This window comes from Aspergillus tubingensis (assembly GCF_013340325.1).
Source record: "Aspergillus tubingensis WU-2223L DNA, scaffold_8, whole genome shotgun sequence".
In the NCBI taxonomy this organism is placed as follows: domain Eukaryota; kingdom Fungi; phylum Ascomycota; class Eurotiomycetes; order Eurotiales; family Aspergillaceae; genus Aspergillus; species Aspergillus tubingensis.
In genome coordinates, this window is record NW_023336282.1 from 2,155,347 (window position 1) to 2,173,966 (window position 18,620).

The following is an 18,620-nucleotide window of genomic DNA, read 5'->3' on the forward strand; positions in this document are numbered from 1 at the left end:
ATTTGTATATATTGTCGAGGAAATACCAGTAGTTGTGGGAGCCACTGCTGATACCAGCGTCGGTTAGAGTAATCATCCGTCAATAACCAACGGAAGATGCTACAATGGACCGTTTTCAGAGCTAGTCAATTCATGTTCCTAGTGACCTCGAAGTATCTTTCCGGAATACTACTTCCCAACCAGAGACTTTATTATGTCTCGTTTCTTTCTATATGACTGATACTCTTCCATAATGCCAGGAAAAGCATCACATTGATGTCGCCGGTGACATAAATTAAGGCCCCCTTGACAGCCCTCGGGCTTCCCCGAACGAAGGTATCTGTGTGGTATCACTTGAGAGGTTCAAGTGGGTCTTCGGCGATTGGGTTGAACTTTGGCGTATAGATTTTGTAACAACTTTTCCCCTCCGTGGGCGTGGGAGGTGTTGTTCTGAGTGCCACTCTAGTGAAAGAGAGAATCTCAACACCTATAGGGGCTAGCCCTCCCTCAGTCACTCGCATTACCTCTGCTGCAGAAAGGAATGCCTTTTCCCAGTTGCCAGTCATACTATGTCTGTGTCGTCGCCTAATTGGGTGTCTTCATTGCCTTCGGCGGCATCAGTGCCGGCTGCGTTGTTGTCAGACCAGGATTTGCATGATTGACAGTTCAGTGGACGCATAATTAACATACAAGATACAGATCAAGATAATCAGTCTGCTCTGGTCGAAATCGAACAGCTCGGTGGCATCTTTGATCACGCCGTCCTCGGGACCGGTCGTCGCCGTTGGGTCGGCTGATGTTGTGACCGGTACCGAGTGCGACGAGTCGCCGAAATCTAAGCTATTTTTATTATGTTCGAGGTCTCCAATGTCCGTGAAGTAGTCGTTGGTGAAGATCTCATCAAGGTTTAGTGGGGGAGGGGGGACGCTGCCGTCAGTGCCAATGCCAGGGAACAAACTATGCTCGGAGATAGCCCGATGATTTTAAGTCATGTTCCATCCAGTATGGTAGTCCTAGACCATGCCACTATTACGCAGTACCGCTCTTAATAGATTCCAGTGACGTGCGCTTAACACACTTACCTAATTCCAATTCCTCACCTAGATGCAATGTCAAGTCTTCTTTAAATGATTTGTCTTTCCGGCGGAAGAGCTCCAACGCCCGGGCCTTGAATTGAGCCCTTCTTTCTTGCCGAGAACAAGTTTGGGATTGCGATGTAAGATAGCAGTAGTAGGTTTACATTACCAAAGTTGCTGTGGTTCAGCCAATGCCTTGCTTGCTTACCTCCTATATTGCAATTGGCGTCTCCTTGCCATTCCCAAATTCAACAAAGCGTGCGAATGCTACGTCTTCCAGAAATGGCCCCACTGCCAAACCTACTGCTCCGGTCGGCCAGTATATCAGTTCTCCGGATTAGCTACGTCAACTTTCGGCAAGGTACGAACCTCAGGACGTGCGTTCGAGCGATCCCAGTCTCGCACTTCAACCCACGTTGACTCGATATTGCTCTATAACTTCATAAAATCATACGAGAACAAAAGAAGAAGAAAAAGGGCAAGCAAACAGGATAGCCTTAAAAAGGCAAAAACATACAACAGAAGGGATTCGCTGGTGGTCACCCACCCAACTACTAACCTCCCGGCGTGTGGCTTAAGTACGGCTGAGCGGACGGGAAGCCCTGTTTTCCACACCCTGTGGTCGTATGTACTAGATCTGTCTTTGACTAGGATAATATAGTGCACATTCATTCGCTTAATCGCGAAAAGGGAATGGTGCGTTCCAACCCTCTCCGTACTCAAATGCCAGAACCTTTAAGATGTTGTGGCACGTGATCATTCATATTTACGGAGACAACGACATTACGTCAGCCACGATAGGGTTCTGGTTCATCAATGACTGTTAGATCAATAATTCTATGTTGTGTTTGTATAGTATTTGTCTTCATAGTGGACTCGGTTTGAGGGTTACCAAAGCGTATGCTTTGCTATAGCAGTACGTGAAAGAGTATTCGATTTCGCACTATTCATTAGCAGTTGGTCCGAGAGACTCGGCTTCAATCACTGGTGTATAGTATTGAGATACGGTGAATATATATAGCGGGTGCAGCAGGATGAACATGACACTGCTGATGAATTGGTAGCACGATAAAGTTCGGAGCGAGGTAGTACTTATAGAGTACAAGCTCTTTTATTCTAATAACCAGTGTAGCATTACAAAGAGGATTTGTTGTGTCAATGTCTTCAGTATAGTAAATATACAGTACGAACACCCTCCACGTCATATATTGAACACGATATAGCTGGAACATATATGAAAAATCACATTCCAATCTGGTATCTACTAATCTGTCTGTATATACGCATATATACTGGTATCTATTTTTACTCCTCGCTAGGCTTAACGTCATACTCCACATCCGTCCGAATGATATACTTCGCTCCCTTCCGTACCCCTGTCCCCTCATGCAACAACGCCCCGTTCGCCTCTCCGTGTGGGAAAATGGCAACGGCACCCATGACAGGACGCACGGGGTATGCATTTAGTGTCCCTTCCCTAGCGGCCGGCATGAAGAAAGTCGTCTCACCGCCCTCGAACTCATCATTGAGATAGAGGAGGAAGGTATACATGGAGCTTTGCTTTTTATCCTCCGGCGAGGCATCATACACATATGTATCATCGGGAAGGATACCCGACGGCGGCCAAGCGCCGTCAATGTGGCACCGGTACTCGGCACCAGGGACGTATCGGTATACCCGGAAACGACGGTTGATACCTCGCACGAGACGACCGTTGATAGATTGCGGGACGTACTTGGATATACGTGCCCAGAGCATGTCGTGGAATGTGGTGTCAATCACCCAGTAGAAGTTGTGGGCGAGAATACTCATGTCGCCGTCTTCGCGCATGGGGACGTCGGGTAAGAAGTTGACGGATTCGCCGGCGGCGATAATAGCCCTGCATTCGGATGGCGTAAGGACGTTCAAGGCCAGTCCGAGGCCTGGGACCGCAGGGTGGGGGTGATATGTGATCGATGGGCTAACGGGGTCCAGCGGGACGGCATTCGGACGTGTAGTATAGAGAATAGCGGGGTGATGGTTCGGAGGTTTGCGGAGGGGGCCAGGCGTCGTTTCGATGACACGAAGGGCAGCGGGGTCTTTCGGAGCTTCGTTCAGGATCGATTTATCGAGGACGGAGGCATATACTTGGAGGGGTGTGGTGTTGGGACGGAGGTCCCAGATGGACTGGAAGGCGATGGGATCCGTAGAGTCGACTGCATTCGATCTGAGGTCGATGGGAGTGCTGACGCGTAGGATGGCATCCAGAACGCCGAGTAGTTCCAGGTCCTGAGGCGTGCGCTCGAGGGTAGCCTTCTCGCGGGCTTCGGGTTGGGTGGAGAGGCCGCTGACGACGTCGAGATCTCGTACCCAGCGACACAAGGCTCCGATTTTGGGTTGTTCACCCCGGATTCTCATCTCGGCAAGCAGGATCTTTGCTTCCAGGTATCGTTTGTCGGCCAGGGCGCCGGTAATTCGTGCCGTCAGGTTCGCGCCCTCTACCGAACGATTAATTGCCACCATTGATTAGAGACAGTGTAACAGCAGCATACCGGCATTGTTAACGCCCGTAGTACAGGCCTGGCGGAACTCGTAGACCGCCACCCGGAGATCCTTGCATGCTTTCGACTTGGTCAGACTGGGGTACTGAGTCAAGGTCGTGAGCGTCTCAACGGTAATTTCGAGGTCCTCGTCGGGGACGACGGTGCTGAGGTTTTTCGGCTCTCGACTGGCGCCATCGGGAGGGGGAGTGAGGACCGTGGATGCAGCCTTGGGGACCTTTTGCGGGAGATCGGCTTGGGCGTTGCGCTTGCGCTTGGCAGCTTTTGACTTGGCCATCGTTATCGGTGATGCTGATGGCCAGCTGGGGGGACAATGGCTGCTGATAACTGACGGATACCCGGTGGGGATGCGGATTTCCCACAACTATTTTTGCGGCAGTCGAGAACCCGATTATTAAGCCTGGCCGACCCGCCGTGGATTCTGGCAGTGGCACTGACACTACTGAGGAATGACATGCAGGAAGTGGACAATCCAGCAAGAATTACAGTTATACCCAAGGGTTTTGAGGATGACCAGAAGGTATGGGCTACTGTGAATGGACAAGGGGGAGCACCGCTCTACAGTCACAAGTGCAATGACTTCAAAACTGGGGTTGATTCACAATGCCGGGAAGTGCTGACTGGCGAAAAGGTCCGGACGACACCTTCTATCCCAATATCTATTCCTGAGATAGAGAAAGCACCGTGCTCTGCTGCTCCGTCCGGAGATATAAGGTAGTCCCCGGAAACGGTCGCAGCAGCCAGTCCACCGGATAGAACACGCAAAGTCTCTGGGGGTGCCAATTTGAAGTAGGTAGAGGAAATTGAATTTTTCGTTTTTCATTCATCAGAATACATCATGTTTTATAGATATATCCCGACTGTAGGCAAGATCCCATATTGTTCGCGTCTTCCGGAACTCCCGCGTTATCACTGCCATTTGCCAGATATGAACTAAACCTCACAAAAATCCCCCATTTAAGCGGACTTGGCCTTGGCGGCCTCACGACCCTTGCCAACACGCTCAAGGATGGCCTCACGGTCCTTGTCGAGGTGGAGCTTCTTGATGACGACCTTGGAGGGGTGGAGGGGGATGGGGACGCTCTGGCCGTTGCTCTTGTCGCGGCTGATGCGCTCGACGTGGATGGCCCACTTCAGGCGGTAGACGCTGGTGACCTTGCCCTCACGGCCCTTGTTGCTGCCACGGACGACCATGACCTTATTCTCAGTTTAGCGAGTGGATTAGATGTCGGGTTAGAATCAGCCTTGGCTCACCTCGTCGTCCTTGCGGATGGGCATGGAGCGGACCTATCAAACGACTTGCGTTAGAACCATATTCTCCCAGCGTTGTTTCGTCATGCCTGATGTCTCGGATTGGATGCTTGTCGATTGGATCTGGTTTTTGTATCTTCCTGCCAAATCCCCAACTCGCTGGCCTGATCCAACCTGTCCCCGACCGGAAAGAAAGAAACCATGCCAAATCCATCTCCGCACACACACAAAATCCCAGGGGCTGCAAAAAAACAGGAATCACATCGGTCTGATCGAACGTACATTGTACTTGGCGCGGAGCTCGCTCGAGAGAGGAGCAGAGAGGATAACGCGGCGCTCGCTGGAGGGGGCGTTGAAGTGGGCGGCGCGCGACTTGCGGCGAGAAGAGGCGAGACCTGAAATCATCACGAAGTTCAAATTAGTATGGATTGGATTGGCGAGATCGAGAAAAATCGACAGAACAGGACGACGCACTGGAGTTCCTGACAGCCATTGTGAATATGCCACCTAAAGGTCGTGGGAGAACTCGGACGGGTGTCGTGAGGGTCGTCGGAAAGGTCGTCAGGAAGAGTCTTACTGCTTTGCTGGATCTGTTTCGTTTGTGGCCGAAAATTCGGGCTGTGCGTCACATGACCCCCCGCTTCGCCTAGCGGCCAGGTCCAGCGTTGTGATTGGCTAGTGTGGGTTTCCGCCCGCAGCCATTCTCGATGCTGACTGGAGCCCGGCTCGATTGCTCCTTAATTCAGAGGGTACAGTAGGAGTAGTAGTATTGAGTATTGTAGATAGTAGTAGGGGATAATTGATGGAACGGCTAAGAATAGTCACTATCTATACCACACTTTACATGGATTAAGGTATCTAGATTTTTGAGTAGTATAGTTATCATTGTAACTAACTGTATGGCCTTCGAAATATTTCTAATAAATTATTATATACTGTTATATCCATTTCTTTGCACTTATGCAGGGGCATTTTAAAGGTGCTCCCCGCGGAAGGAACTGGCTATACTCTCTACCCGATTAGGACAGGTAATAGGGCTGCCCCGGAGTTGATATACCACCCTGGTATGTTCTTCCCCAGAAAACACATGATTTAATGGTGAAGATTATCTAATTTATTTCACTTCGAAACATGTAGTAATATTGCTTATTCTCAAGCTAAAAGCCCAAAACTTCATTCATGGTTGATATCCTACTCCCGAGGCTCCTGTCCGTGGAACTATATATAACGGGTCCTACTATGCAAACTGACTCTAATCACCCACTTCTGATCATCCATCAATCGGTTCATCACCATTGATATTCACGCCCCCGCCTTAGCGACACTAGCACTGCTACTCGTCACTCTCCCAGTAAATATCCTCAATTAATCGTTTTTAATCCTAACGAGAAGCCTCATCGGATCCCTCATGATCACCTCACACGAGGCTACGATAAGATATGACGAGATCGTTGAGCACGTGACACCGCGCTCCATTATTTCGTATTTTAATGCTCACAGTACTTATACTCGAGTGGACTTAGAATATTTTGTCCGATAAGACATCGTCATCAATACTTTCCATATCAACAACTCCACCATGCCAGTCGGCTTTATATGCACATCCGAAAGCGGTTAGTGGAATTCCTTATCGGCCTGCGCCTTATCTACCCCTAGATTACCCGAGTAATGTGAGAGCGGTTTCCGCCATTATGACCATAAAGCAGACATTGTCACGCTGAACTGAAGAGCAAAACAGTATTATTATCATTACTAGTTACTATCATCATATATCATCATAACAAGATAACCACCAACGCAAACCCGAACCCATGATCTAGAGAAGATATCGCTCCAATTCCAACTAACCGCCATTCTACTTCGCCGTGAACCTACTCCTCGCCCTCAGCGTCGCCCCAAAGCGATACAGAGCAAACATCCCCGCAATGCAACCCACTGTCAACCCGGCCAGCAGACTAATCCCTGGACCAACACCAAGATTGACATACAGGGGACGTGCAAACAGCACCGCACCACAAGCCAGCGCACTGCGCATGAGGTCATTCCCTGCAAACAGACTAGCCGCGTACTGCGGATACGTCATGGGGATGTAGATGAAGATGCACTGAATCACCACGTAGATGCCGATTGTGTAGATCAGGATACCGATCACAGAGACAATCCAGTGCACTGAGGTGCGGGAGGTCCATCCGAAGAGGAACAGTCCGATCGGAGGTAGAAAGCAAGCGAAGAGGGCAGGAATGAGGCGTCGTTCGGGGGATTGGAGACCCTGGGTTCGGATCTCGGGCTCGAAGATCTTGTTCAGGTAGATGAAGTAGGCAGGGACGGCGATGGCGAGGGCCACTGCGATGCTAAGGAAGACGAGGCCCATTTGGCCGAGGTTGAAGTGGTACATCTCAATGTAGACGATGGGGAAGACTTCGAAGAACGAGTAGTAGATGCCGTAGATGAGACTGGTATAGATGTTGACGAAGAAGATGGCGGGGTCGAGAACCACGATTTGCAGGGGCCGGTAGAGTGCTTCCATGGCCACTGCGGTGAAGGTGAGCTTCTTCTGGTTGATTTCCGACTGGGAGAGGAGTTTGTCGTTGCCGGTCAGTCGGCGGAGGCGTCGCGCGCGCTGGAGGAGGATGGCGTCGGGGAATGTCTCGGGAAGGAAGAAGAACATCACCACTAGGATTGGTGAAGACATCCAGACTGTCTCCCACAGTGACCAGCGCCAGCCCTCGACGGGGACGCTAAATCCCGAAATGACGGGCCCCAGGGCAGGGCCCAGAGTGGCAAAGGCAGCCCATGCGGAGAGACCGTATGGTAGCTTTAGAAGGCTAAATACATCGCCGATGCTGGCACCGCCGGTCGCAAGGCATGGGCTGCCGAAGAAACCTTGAAGAAAGCGGAGAACGAGGAGACCTCCGAATGTGTTGACCACCGCAGCACCAATGCTGAAAAGGATGAACAGGAGGAAGGTGATGATGTATGGAGGGTTGCGTCCGACACTGGGGATCTCGCTAAGCGGGGAGAAGATCATCGGGCCGATGCCGTATCCGAGGACATATAGAGCCAAACCTAACGATGCAGCTGTCGAAGAGACTCCGAACCGTTCTTGAATCTGAGTCGCGCTGGGGGTGTAAATGGACGAGCCCATGTAGACGACCAAGGTGTAGAGATAGATCTGAGAGACGACGACTAGCTTCTTGGTAGTGGTCCAGTTCTGGGGATTCTCGGGATCGCGCGTGGTATACCAATCAACCAGGATTGTACCATCTGCGGTCTTGGTAGGTGCGATAGGTCGGCTAGGAGCCTTCTGCAGTGCTTCTGTTTGCGTGGCAGCCGTATAGATACGTGCCAAGTCCGTTTGGGTCTGGACCTTTTCCACGTCCGCCATCGAAGGCACGCGGGTCAGTTCAGTTGCGTCCAGTGTTTCTCCGTCTGGAGTTTCGGATCGAGAGGGTTTCTCTGTCGCATCTTCGCGTTGTTCGTCTTCGGCGTCAGATTCGGGCTTCGGGGACGGCTCGCCATCCCCTTCATGAGCGAACAGTGTCGGGGAGGCGGCTCTGTCGGCGTAGCAATGAGGGCATTGGAAGTCCGGACGTTCCTCAGGATGCAGTAGAACTTTATTCCTGGTTATCCAGCGCAGCAGTTGGCCAGCTGTACTATTGCGGATGAGGCCTTCCATTGGTCAGAAGACTGTGTGCTTTCCTTTCTACTGAGTAGATGAGAAATAGAGGAGCTTGACTGATGCGAGAACGCATTATTCCATGAGCGCCATCTTCGTGGATTTATACCTATCGTGAAGCTATGCTGGTATACTTCTTCGGATTATTCAGCTCTCAAACAAAGACACCTTTTTGCTTCCATGGATGAAGGAAGCGGCCATTATTCAGCCACCAGGTGTCGTGCTGCATTGGAGGTGGTTGCGATAAGATGTCGATGATTACTGATCGGAAACGAAGCCACGCCATCATCGACAGCTCTAGATACGAGAAGATGCAAAATGAGCTGGACTCGTGTTTTCCATCGAATTCGGTTGGCTGGCTTGGTAAGCGTATCTTAGAGTTTTAGCAGCCCATGGAAAATCACGTCAGCCCTAGTAGCGTGGGAAAAAGGCATTGGCAATCCGACTCAACAGCTGACAATTAGATTTCAACCGTGCACCAAGCGCAGAAAATGATCTGTGCAGTTTTCGGGCATTAATAATGACCTGTCAGATTTAGATTTCGCAAGATTACCGCGAGGAAAGCTCGGGGATCTGCCATGTCAACACGCATACTCGGGTGGAGAGCCTCCCATCTCCACTGACTGGACTACTCAAAAAACTTATCTCTTCGGAATGATCCCCACACAGCGCATGGGAATTTGAGGCTCATCTCCTACAGCAGTAGTGAGCAAGATTGATTTGACGTGTCGCGGCTACACAGGCTAGATGATCACCGCTTATCAGCCTCATCCTTTCTATCCCGAAGGTAATTCCGACATCAAAGGCCCGAGAGAAACATCAAATCGATTGCCCTCTGTCAAGCATCTTACGAATTGCTTCTCTCAAGAGTCTCATGATGAAGGTGACAGTTTCTGTAAACTGGTGGACCGGACATGGTCAAATCCTCTTGTGACGGTCGCTGTGGCTAAAAAGTGGCCAGATGGATGTTTATAACCAGAAAAGAGAACTTATATGAAACTGAAGTCAAACCGGGCAATTCACTGCCAATATCAATCTGATTAAATCGACTTCGTCGGACACAATCGGCGGGCCATTCATCCGTGTCAGCCTGAGGCAAGATGATTAATGTCGCTGCTGGCCAATCAGAGCCATGGAATGTGGCCGAACCGCCGATCCACTCGGGGTGATTCTACCCGCGGATTAGATTGAGCTTCACCGTGACTTGTATAAGCCCGAGTTGAGTGAGCATTGCTCCCTTAATCATCACCATCATCAATAATCTGTATGTATCGGAGACTTTTCTGCACTCCTCATATTATGCGTGATGTACAGAATATGGCCGAAGGTATTTATTACCTTGCGACCACTGCCCGCCATCATGTTAGGCTCAAGCAAATTCATTCCATCTTCTGCCTCGTTGCAACCTGGATTCCAAGCACCCGTGTAACACTATGGCAACTTTGCGTCAGTATACCAGCCTCCGAGACACCGTGAGGGCGGACATAGCCAGGTTCTACCCCTGCTCCGACAGCTCCTCGGGCATATCGACCCCGGAAGAGAAGGCATCTGCCCTTATCCCTGGGGTGCAAGTCTCTCGTCCAGACGAACAAGATGGTTCTGTTACCTTTCTGGTTGGCTGGAAAGACGGTGACCTTCACAATCCTCAGAACTGGAGCCGCCCCAAGAAATGGTTTTGCACGGTAGCAACCTGTCTAATCGCCTTGGCCATTACCATCCCCGGTACCATAGACGCCCCAGTCTCCGATGCCTTTAATGAACACTATGGCGTGGGTGCAATTGCGGGGTCCATGACCACTGGTAAGTTGACATTACGAACGCTAAAGAATGCCAAACTGATTGAATTTCCCTGAGCAGGTATGTATCTAATTGGTGTGGGCTTTGGCTCGCTGTTTGTCGGTCCTATTTCGGAAACCTTTGGCCGCAATTTTGTCTACTTCACCAATTTGGCTATTTTTATGCTCTTCGTCATGGGAAAGGCACTAGCTCCTAACTATGGAGCTGCCATTGTCTTTCGTTTCTTAACCGGTTTCTTTGGTGCCGCTCCGATGACCGTTGCGGGTGGCACGGTGGGTGATCTGTGGAACCCTCTCGAGCTCACGTTTAGCCTACCGTTTGTAACTTTGGCGTCGTACTCTGGGCCTATACTTGGTCCTATAATTGGCGCTTACATTCCAGGATCCACATTTAAATGGGTCGACTGGATCTCCCTCATCATCGCCGGAGCAGTCTTCATATTTGTGGCCATATTTCAGCCGGAAACCTACGGCCCGTTGCTACTGCAATGGAGAGCCAAACATCTTCGAGATCAGACAGGAGATTCTCGCTACCAGGTCGATGAGTATGCATCTGCTAGCTCTCTTGGTCGTCGTCTTCTTGTCAATGTCTACCGTCCTTTTCAGATGACCTATACTGAGCCGATTATCCTGGTTTTCTCCTTCTACTTGGTCCTCTTATACATTGTATTGTTCACCTTTCTGAATGGATTTCCCTTCATCTTCACCAACACTTACGGCATCTCCACCTCTCTCACCTACGTCATCTTCGTGTCCATGCTTGCGGGAGACGCCGTTGCCCTCGTGCTCATACCGATCCTCTATCGTTGGACCAAGCAGGCGGCGGCTAAGGCTGCGGCCGAAGGAAAAGCCCTACAGGCGGAGGTATCACTCTATTGGGCAATGGTTGGGGGCTCGATTTTGATGCCAATCTCCTTGTTCTGGATGGGATGGACCTGCTATGTAAGTCGTCACTGGCTCGTTCTGCGAAACCCCAACATTACTGACAGAAGGACACAGCCCGGTGTCAGCATCTGGTCACCAATCATCAGCACGTTAGTTTTCGGCTACTCTCTCGTCACCATCTTCACGGCGACATACCTCTACATCTGTTTCGTGTACACGACCTATGCCGGTTCCGCCCTCGCCTTCGTGTCGTTCAGCCGCTATGTTATCTCGGGCGCATTACTGCCCGCATCTGTGCCGATGTACCAACATATGACTCCGCACTGGGTGCTCACCATGGTGGGTATCTTGGCTACCATAATGGCTCCTGTGCCATTCTTACTCTACCGCTATGGTCACCGAATTCGGGCCATGAGTAAGCACGTTCAGAATAAGGCTTGAGCTACTGGCGCTGTGCCATTACACAGATGACCAGCATCTAGAGAGAGGTGCCGTTAGACATAGAGTATATGGTATACTGTATAGATTCTTTTTTAATGAGGTTTTCTAATTTTTTGTGGATCTGGAGCCTAACTAGAGCAGATATGTGACTAATCCTAGATTTGGAGGTTATGCGATTGTTTGTAATGATAATGACGGTTCAAGACGCTTTTCCATCCCTCTAAGAACTTGGGATCACAATACAACACAGACTAGTCACTAATTCGCAGCCTTGGACTACTTCAGAGCCCGCTTATCTGTCTCATATTGCAAATAGATGCCTGATATTAAAGGCGCTAGCGTCATCCACTAGCGCCTGGGCACGCCGCCCTCCTTCGCGCTTTCTCACTATCTCACTCAATTATTCAATCTCACTGACTTTCCTAATGTCTCCCATTTACTTGCTTCGGTACCCTACGTGATTGCAGACTCTTTTGCGCCGTGAGAAGCAACGCTTTTTGGAGCGCGTTGCAGCCGGTCAATGGCCTCGACTGACCGCAGTACAGCTGCGGAGTCGAGCGACGCCTGGGATAATTCCCCGCAGCACGACACCTATGCCGCTCCTTACGGTCGCTCCTGCGTAGACTGCTCACAGGCCAAGTGCAAGTGCATCTACTCCAAAGCCAGCGGGAAATGTCAGAGGTGCGTATGTTGCTTACCTGTTTAGTTGCCATCGTAACAGATTCATAGATGCCAACGCCTGGACAAGGAATGCCGCCAGCCTGCTACTACCCGTCGCTCGACCAAACGAAGATCAGCCGTATCTAAGAATATATCGAAGACGAACCGGCTGGAGAATAAGATAGAGGATTTGGTTGCGCTGCTCCGAGCTGGCGTACACCCCGGAAATGCTTCTACAACTTTACTCAGAGAGCTGGCGCAATTACCCGAAAACCAGAAGTTCGCCAGCAGTAATGCTGCGTCGCCACCAGGCCGATCTGACATCTCCATGAGCAGCTCGGGGCTCAACTCAATTGATACACGTCGCACAAATGACACAGAGTCGACGCCAGAAGCTAGCCTGTCGGACGGCGGAGGCTCGTTATCCACCGGCGCATCGGCCGAGCATGCCATGGAGCCGACAGGCATCCAGGCAGAGGAATATTTTACTATATTCCTCACTAAGATGCTACCGTACTTTCCCTGCCTGTATGTCCCGTCAGGCACGACTGCAGAGAAACTTCGTCGTGATAAACCATTTACATGGCTTTGTATCATGGCTATCGCGTCCAAAAGCAGCGCACAACGTCGCATTCTCTTTGATCGCATCAAACACACGGTAGCGCAGAGATTGGTGCATGAATATTCATGCCGAGAACTTGATATGCTACAAGGGCTTTTGTTATATCTTGGATGGTATGTAGTCAGTCATCACGGACACTGCCTGTCGGCTGACATGCGGTGTCAAGGTCCAATCAGCAAGTCTACAACAAAGCCAACATCTATGTATTTACACAGTTAGCGACGGGGATTGTATACGAAATGGGTCTCTTCAATCCAGAGGCGAAGGGGAAGCACATGCTGCTGTGCGTTCATCCAGAGCCACACGAAAACCGTACAGCACCCCCGCGCCAGGTTATGGAGGAGCGCAGGGCTGTTCTGGGGTGCTTTCTACTGACATCGACGTAATGACTCCCCATGATTCCGTCTAATCACAATAAATGATGTACTAACCTCATTCAGTATCGCGACCTTCCTTCAGCAGAGTGACTCTTTGCGTTGGACACGTCACTTGGAGGACTGTCTTCGCCTTCTTGAAGAGCAGCAAGAGTGTGCCAATGATGGTATTCTTGTGCAGCAAGTTCGACTTCAATTAGTCACGGACGGACTAAGTCTGGGTAGCAGGTATGGAGGTTCATCGGGCGTTGAGTCGATGCGACCGTCGCCTTCCGTTTATCTCCGTCCAATGCAGACGCAGCTGCAGTCACGCCTCCAGGAAATTATGAGCAGACATGGCTGTCACTCCAAAGGATATAGTTAGTCCTCAAGGTTCCACACACTACATACGGTTTCCATGCTCATATTGACTAGAAATCGTTCTTTTACATCATTACAATACGTCGTTGAGCCTTTACGAGTCTGCACTCCCGAAGGGTGCTATTTCATCAACTGTTAATGTGACGTACGAGCACCTCGACTACCTGTACGGTTGCCTCGACGCCACAAAGTCATGGTTCGACGTCTTTTTGAGCATACCGCCTGGGGAATATATTGGTTTCCCATTCGCCGTATTTGCTCAAATGGTCCAAAACCTGGCAACTCTCTTCCAGCTCTCAACTCTGGAGAGTCCGCTTTGGGATACGGCCAATGTTCGACGAACGGCCGATATCTTGAGGATTTTGGACACCATCGTTAGTCACATGAGTCTAGTGTCGACCATAAATGGATTGGATGGAGGTACTGAGGCGGATATATGCTCCATAATAGCTCAGACATATCATGCTGTCCGCGTGGGGTGGGAAACGAGGCTGAATACTGATCCTATAGTGTCATCTGTGGTCGATCCAGTCCCACCAATCATTGATCAGAATCTTCCCAACATCCCGCCTATGCCGTCGGATGCTTTGCCACTGATGGGAGACAATGACTGGTTAACAGATATGCTGAACACCATGAACCAGACCGAAAATGGATGATCGCATGCCAAAACTACATGCGCTACAGCGCTGTCTACACTAATGTTACGGCCTACCGCGATGCACGAGTGTCAGAGGTCTCTGATTTATTACCGCCAGAAAGCCGGAACGCGCCAAAAATGAAGATCGTACAATTGTTAAGATCCCCGACGATTGCACGATCCTCATGGTTCGTTGGTTTTACCGTTTTACCTATATCACCTATGTACAACAAGATTGTACGGGACAACACGGAAGACAACCCATATGCACTCGCTAAGCAACCAAAGTCACCCTAACCAGCCATTGTCTTCTCCGCACGGCTTCTGGTCACGTTCAGTCTTCTCCGCAATGCTTCCTCAAAGGCGATACTCATAGACAGTTCTTGGTCATCTTGGGAGTCATTGTGATGGCGACAGTAAATGCGAGCAAACATCCCCACTAATGTTTGTACTCTGTCCAATTCATTCATCACAACCTGGACCACCATTATTCTAGAATAACTTTTGCTCAATTCAATTCCATCAATTTTGAATGGAGCAAACTCCAGGACTGTAGTGCCCAACTGAGAACTCAAGGTTTCACAGTCTGAAATGATTTTATCATACCAACTGAGAATCTTGATGATCGCTTGGGCCACCAACGCGGAGAAATAGGGTGGAGTTATCACGGGGCAATCACATTCCAGCACCGATGTAAGCTTATCCATTGCATCGTTATTGAGCCGCAAGACTGTACCAATGTTTGGACATTCAGACATGTCCACATCCGGGACAGAATAGTCAAGCGGAAGGTGGAGTTCTTTGAGTGTGTCCAGCATTAAGCTGGTGCAGGATTGATTGTACGCGAAGGAGTTGCTGGGGCTAGGGGAGAATGCGCGGGAGGAACGTAGCAAAGGCGAGACCGGAATAGTCGACGAAGCCATCTGATAATCTGGCTGTGCAGTTGCCAACGTAAAAGTCAACTGAGGCGTGGTGATGTCAAATGGAAGGTTAAGCTCGTGGTCCAAGAATTGCCAGTCCTCCAGATGTTGACTGCCAGGAGAAATGAGAGTTGATGTAGACGTGACTGTAGTCCCCGAAGAACAGTCGAGATAGATGTCTGGTGTCGGTTCAGGATCGTAGAACGTAGAGAGTATGTTCAGGTCTAGACCTGTCGAGCAGGGGAGAGAGATACTAGGCGAGCGATGAGAGAGTCGTGGCCGTCCTTTCGGTCGAGCGAGCCCGTAAGTGCACGCTTGATTCCTCAAGACGCAACGCTCACATCGAGGATGTTGCTTTCCACAGCGCAACTTGGACTTGGCACAAGCGTCGCAGCTGTTACGGGTCTTTCGACTGCTTGTAGTGTTGGAGTTGTCGTCAGACAGACTGGGAGTTGTGGATGGAGGTGAGAGGTCAAACATTTTGATTTTGGTAACTTTATTCACTTAAATGTTAAAGTGCTATCACTTTTACCTTACTACCAGACTGTTCTCCTGGCAGGGTACTTATATCGATTCCATCTTTGCTAACGGCCAACTGAATCTACGAATTCCGTGCACAAAATGAAGCGGACTTGATCTCTACGTGAGCGCAAATCCGATGATAGCATGATGCAGTAGTATCTAAAAAGCGCGCCCTTAGGGGAAGAAAGTCAATGATTGGTCTAATTCTAATGTTAAGAACCCCGCCAAGAACCAATTCCGGGCGGGTGTCATCTACAATTGAGGCGACTGTGGATGTCGGGAATCCCCCGAACCCCGATTGAATCCCGGCGGTCAGTGGGTTTTGGCATGGTTGACCGCTTTGTCAGGTGATTTGGAGGGCTGGATGTTCACGTGATTATATACAATATCGGTATTGTCTAACGGTTATGTGACGATGTGACGATGAAAATGATAAGATTAATGTCTTTTTATTATTCTAAAACTATAGGAACTATATATACATCCAAAGTGAAAAGGGATTCTGTCTGGTCTATAGTATACGGATCAATAATCTAGCGTTCATGCAAGCAGTTGACAGTGGTCTACATGGTGTACACATATTGAATTACTAAGTAGAAAAACAATGTACAGAACTACTTCAAATACATGATAATCTTACCACGATCCCAAGTCTAGGCAGCCTGCAGAACCGCCATCGCCAACACACCCGGGACCAACAATGCCCTACCCATCTCTGAGAGACCCGTCGGCACCACACCTCCACCACTTGACGTCGCCGTCGTAAATGTCAGCGTGGCAGCAGCCGTCCCCGTCGAAGCTGCAGGAGTATACGCCGTAATACTAGCCGGCCAATCTCCGACAGCACTCGGCAACGCCGTTCCAGTGCCAATTTCCACAACTTCATCTTCACCCCCATCCTGATCATCATCATCCTTCAGCGTCGCCACCCCAACAAATTGATTATTATAATCCACGGCGACATACATCCTTCTCACAAAGGGGACACCCAGCTCCGCATGGGTCTTGTAATCCGACTCCTGGGCCTGGATACCGAACTTGCACAGTCCGTCACGCGTCCAGGGGACGAAGAGCTCATCCCAGCCTACAGAGAAGGTCATGTTTCCAATGACTAGGGAGAAAGTATGGAATTCGCTTTCCTGGCGGGAGCAGGGAAGGACACCGTAGAATCTTGAACTGGAAATTACGCCGTCGGTGGTTATGTTTAGGTCGTTGTAGAGGGATTGGACGGTTGAGTTAGGGAGGTAGGTGATTAGTTCGTCGGTCCTGAGCATCATGGGGGTCGAGGAGGGGATGGGGTAGGTTGAATTGTCGTTGGTGTTGGTGGTTAGTTGGAGGGAGTCGGCTTCGAGAGTGACGAAGGGGTTGTTGGTAATGGTGTGATCAGCGAAGGAGAAGGCTTGTAGTGGCCCGTTGAATTTGGAGGTGTTGATGCCTCCGAAGATAATGCTGGGGGTGGTGGTGTTGCCGTTGTCGCCGATTAGGCTGAAGGAGGGTGAGGTGGTCAGGCCGCGGTCAACGAGGATGTAGGGGAAGCTGGTGTTGACGGAGGAGAGGCCGAGGGAGCTGTCTACTTGAGTGTTAGTTGATGGGCTATGAGTGGCGAAGAGGGGAGGAACTGACAGGAAATGTAGGACAAAAGGTACATGTCGAGTGGGACTTGGTCGGCTGCGTGATCTCCAAGCGTTATGGTATCGGTGTAGGTGTAGTCCACGCCTGCATCGTGTTTCTGTGTGTAGGTGAGGTGCTGATAGGTGGATGAATCGGTAGGTTTGTAGAAGCCGAATTCCGAGCAGAGTTCATCGTCGGAACAGGTGTAGTCCTCATCGAGGGTGTATGCGGGCTCGACTCTTGAGCGCGTAAGATCAAGTAGGAAACTTAGTGACTGCGGAGGTGTTCCGATCGAGGAATTCATCCAGTAGCTGTCGCCCTGTTGATTGTTAGGGTTGTCGAGTTGGTGATATGTATGGAGAGTGAAATGGCAGACTGACATATATCACTAGGGGAGCTTCTACTGTCTTGAGGCTGTCCCGCTTGACAACATGGACATCCTCAAGATGGTCAAAAGGAAAGGGAACCACGGATGAATCATCTCTCTGGCTCGATAGGGCACTGCTGCAGATGGACAGTGCCAACGTGATGGTGAGGCGCGAAGAACTTGATGGCATGGTAATGAAGTGAGATCAGACACATCTACCTTTCGACGACTTTCTAAAATCGGTCTGTTGACTGGGGTTTCTCATCGATGCAGGGCCTTGCTTTTATTAAGTGAGGATAGACATCACATTTACTCCCAAATCAAGGAACCACGGGGCACACTCCGCCGCCCGCTTGGCAGCCCCAAGGCCAAGGCTCGAAGACCCTGCAAGACGAATAACGAGCTCCATTTCAGGCACATAAAGGGACTATATTTCAGGGGTCCAAGCCATGCGAATCTCGGGTGGGGGTAGGATTAGCCTTTACTGGTAGAGGTTAGGGTTGCCGAGAGTCCGGCGAATCCCAAGTTTGATTGTAGGGAATCCGATTGGACGGAGGAATCACCCAAAGTCTGAGGTTACATTGGGGCTCGTATTGATTCAAGTTGTTTATTTTATGCTGCACAGCTAGGTATAAGTGCTGGGTCTGTATTCTTGGCTGTTTGATTATTTTGTTGGGTTTCTTGAAATTGAATCATGCGGAAAAGCCTCATCCGTTTAAGGCTGACATTAACTGAGTATGGAACAATTTAACCCAACTGGATTAGATCATCATAGCCGAGATCACATGATATAAGCGTCTCTCAGGCACCATATGTCAGGCATCATCTTCATCTTTGCTTTTGCTGTAATTGGGCGAGGGCCTCCTTCTCCGCAGACTATAACAAGCCTGGATTTCAATG

The 18,620-nt window shown here is 50.0% G+C and overlaps 7 protein-coding genes and 1 non-coding gene across 8 annotated transcripts; 2 read left to right on the forward strand and 6 right to left on the reverse strand.

Moving 5' to 3' along the window:
- Window positions 1-1,565: 1,565 nt before the first annotated feature.
- On the reverse strand, window positions 1,566-1,681 carry AtWU_r43. The gene has a single exon (XR_004775225.1). It is a non-coding gene; the product is annotated as a 5S ribosomal RNA (ribosomal RNA).
- A 679-nt stretch (window positions 1,682-2,360) lies between these two features.
- Window positions 2,361-3,872, reverse strand: AtWU_07078 (prolyl hydroxylase family protein; the record flags this gene model as incomplete). Its single annotated transcript, XM_035502187.1, has 2 exons — window positions 2,361-3,532; window positions 3,587-3,872. 2 exons carry the CDS (start codon window positions 3,870-3,872, stop codon window positions 2,361-2,363), a joined length of 1,458 nt encoding a protein of 485 aa, XP_035358080.1.
- A 680-nt stretch (window positions 3,873-4,552) lies between these two features.
- Window positions 4,553-5,339, reverse strand: AtWU_07079 (60S ribosomal protein uL24; the record flags this gene model as incomplete). The annotated part of the gene is made up of 4 exons (XM_035502188.1): window positions 4,553-4,792; window positions 4,850-4,882; window positions 5,129-5,241; window positions 5,321-5,339. 4 exons carry the CDS (start codon window positions 5,337-5,339, stop codon window positions 4,553-4,555), a joined length of 405 nt encoding a protein of 134 aa, XP_035358081.1.
- A 1,362-nt stretch (window positions 5,340-6,701) lies between these two features.
- Window positions 6,702-8,522, reverse strand: AtWU_07080 (MFS transporter; the record flags this gene model as incomplete). The annotated part of the gene is made up of 1 exon (XM_035502189.1): window positions 6,702-8,522. One exon carries the CDS (start codon window positions 8,520-8,522, stop codon window positions 6,702-6,704), a length of 1,821 nt encoding a protein of 606 aa, XP_035358082.1.
- Window positions 8,523-9,955: 1,433 nt separating this feature from the next.
- Window positions 9,956-11,644, forward strand: AtWU_07081 (MFS general substrate transporter; the record flags this gene model as incomplete). The annotated part of the gene is made up of 3 exons (XM_035502190.1): window positions 9,956-10,322; window positions 10,380-11,260; window positions 11,318-11,644. The coding sequence occupies 3 exons, from the start codon at window positions 9,956-9,958 to the stop codon at window positions 11,642-11,644; spliced, it is 1,575 nt and encodes a 524-aa protein (XP_035358083.1).
- Window positions 11,645-12,164: 520 nt separating this feature from the next.
- Window positions 12,165-14,319, forward strand: AtWU_07082 (Zn(II)2Cys6 transcription factor; the record flags this gene model as incomplete). Its single annotated transcript, XM_035502191.1, has 5 exons — window positions 12,165-12,325; window positions 12,374-13,039; window positions 13,093-13,308; window positions 13,367-13,659; window positions 13,715-14,319. The coding sequence occupies 5 exons, from the start codon at window positions 12,165-12,167 to the stop codon at window positions 14,317-14,319; spliced, it is 1,941 nt and encodes a 646-aa protein (XP_035358084.1).
- A 274-nt stretch (window positions 14,320-14,593) lies between these two features.
- AtWU_07083 (sterigmatocystin biosynthesis regulatory protein) lies at window positions 14,594-15,700 on the reverse strand (the record flags this gene model as incomplete). Its single annotated transcript, XM_035502192.1, has 1 exon — window positions 14,594-15,700. The coding sequence occupies one exon, from the start codon at window positions 15,698-15,700 to the stop codon at window positions 14,594-14,596; it is 1,107 nt and encodes a 368-aa protein (XP_035358085.1).
- Window positions 15,701-16,395: 695 nt separating this feature from the next.
- On the reverse strand, window positions 16,396-17,910 carry AtWU_07084 (acid protease; the record flags this gene model as incomplete). Its single annotated transcript, XM_035502193.1, has 3 exons — window positions 16,396-17,312; window positions 17,366-17,672; window positions 17,734-17,910. The coding sequence occupies 3 exons, from the start codon at window positions 17,908-17,910 to the stop codon at window positions 16,396-16,398; spliced, it is 1,401 nt and encodes a 466-aa protein (XP_035358086.1).
- Between the last annotated feature and the right edge of the window lie 710 nt (window positions 17,911-18,620).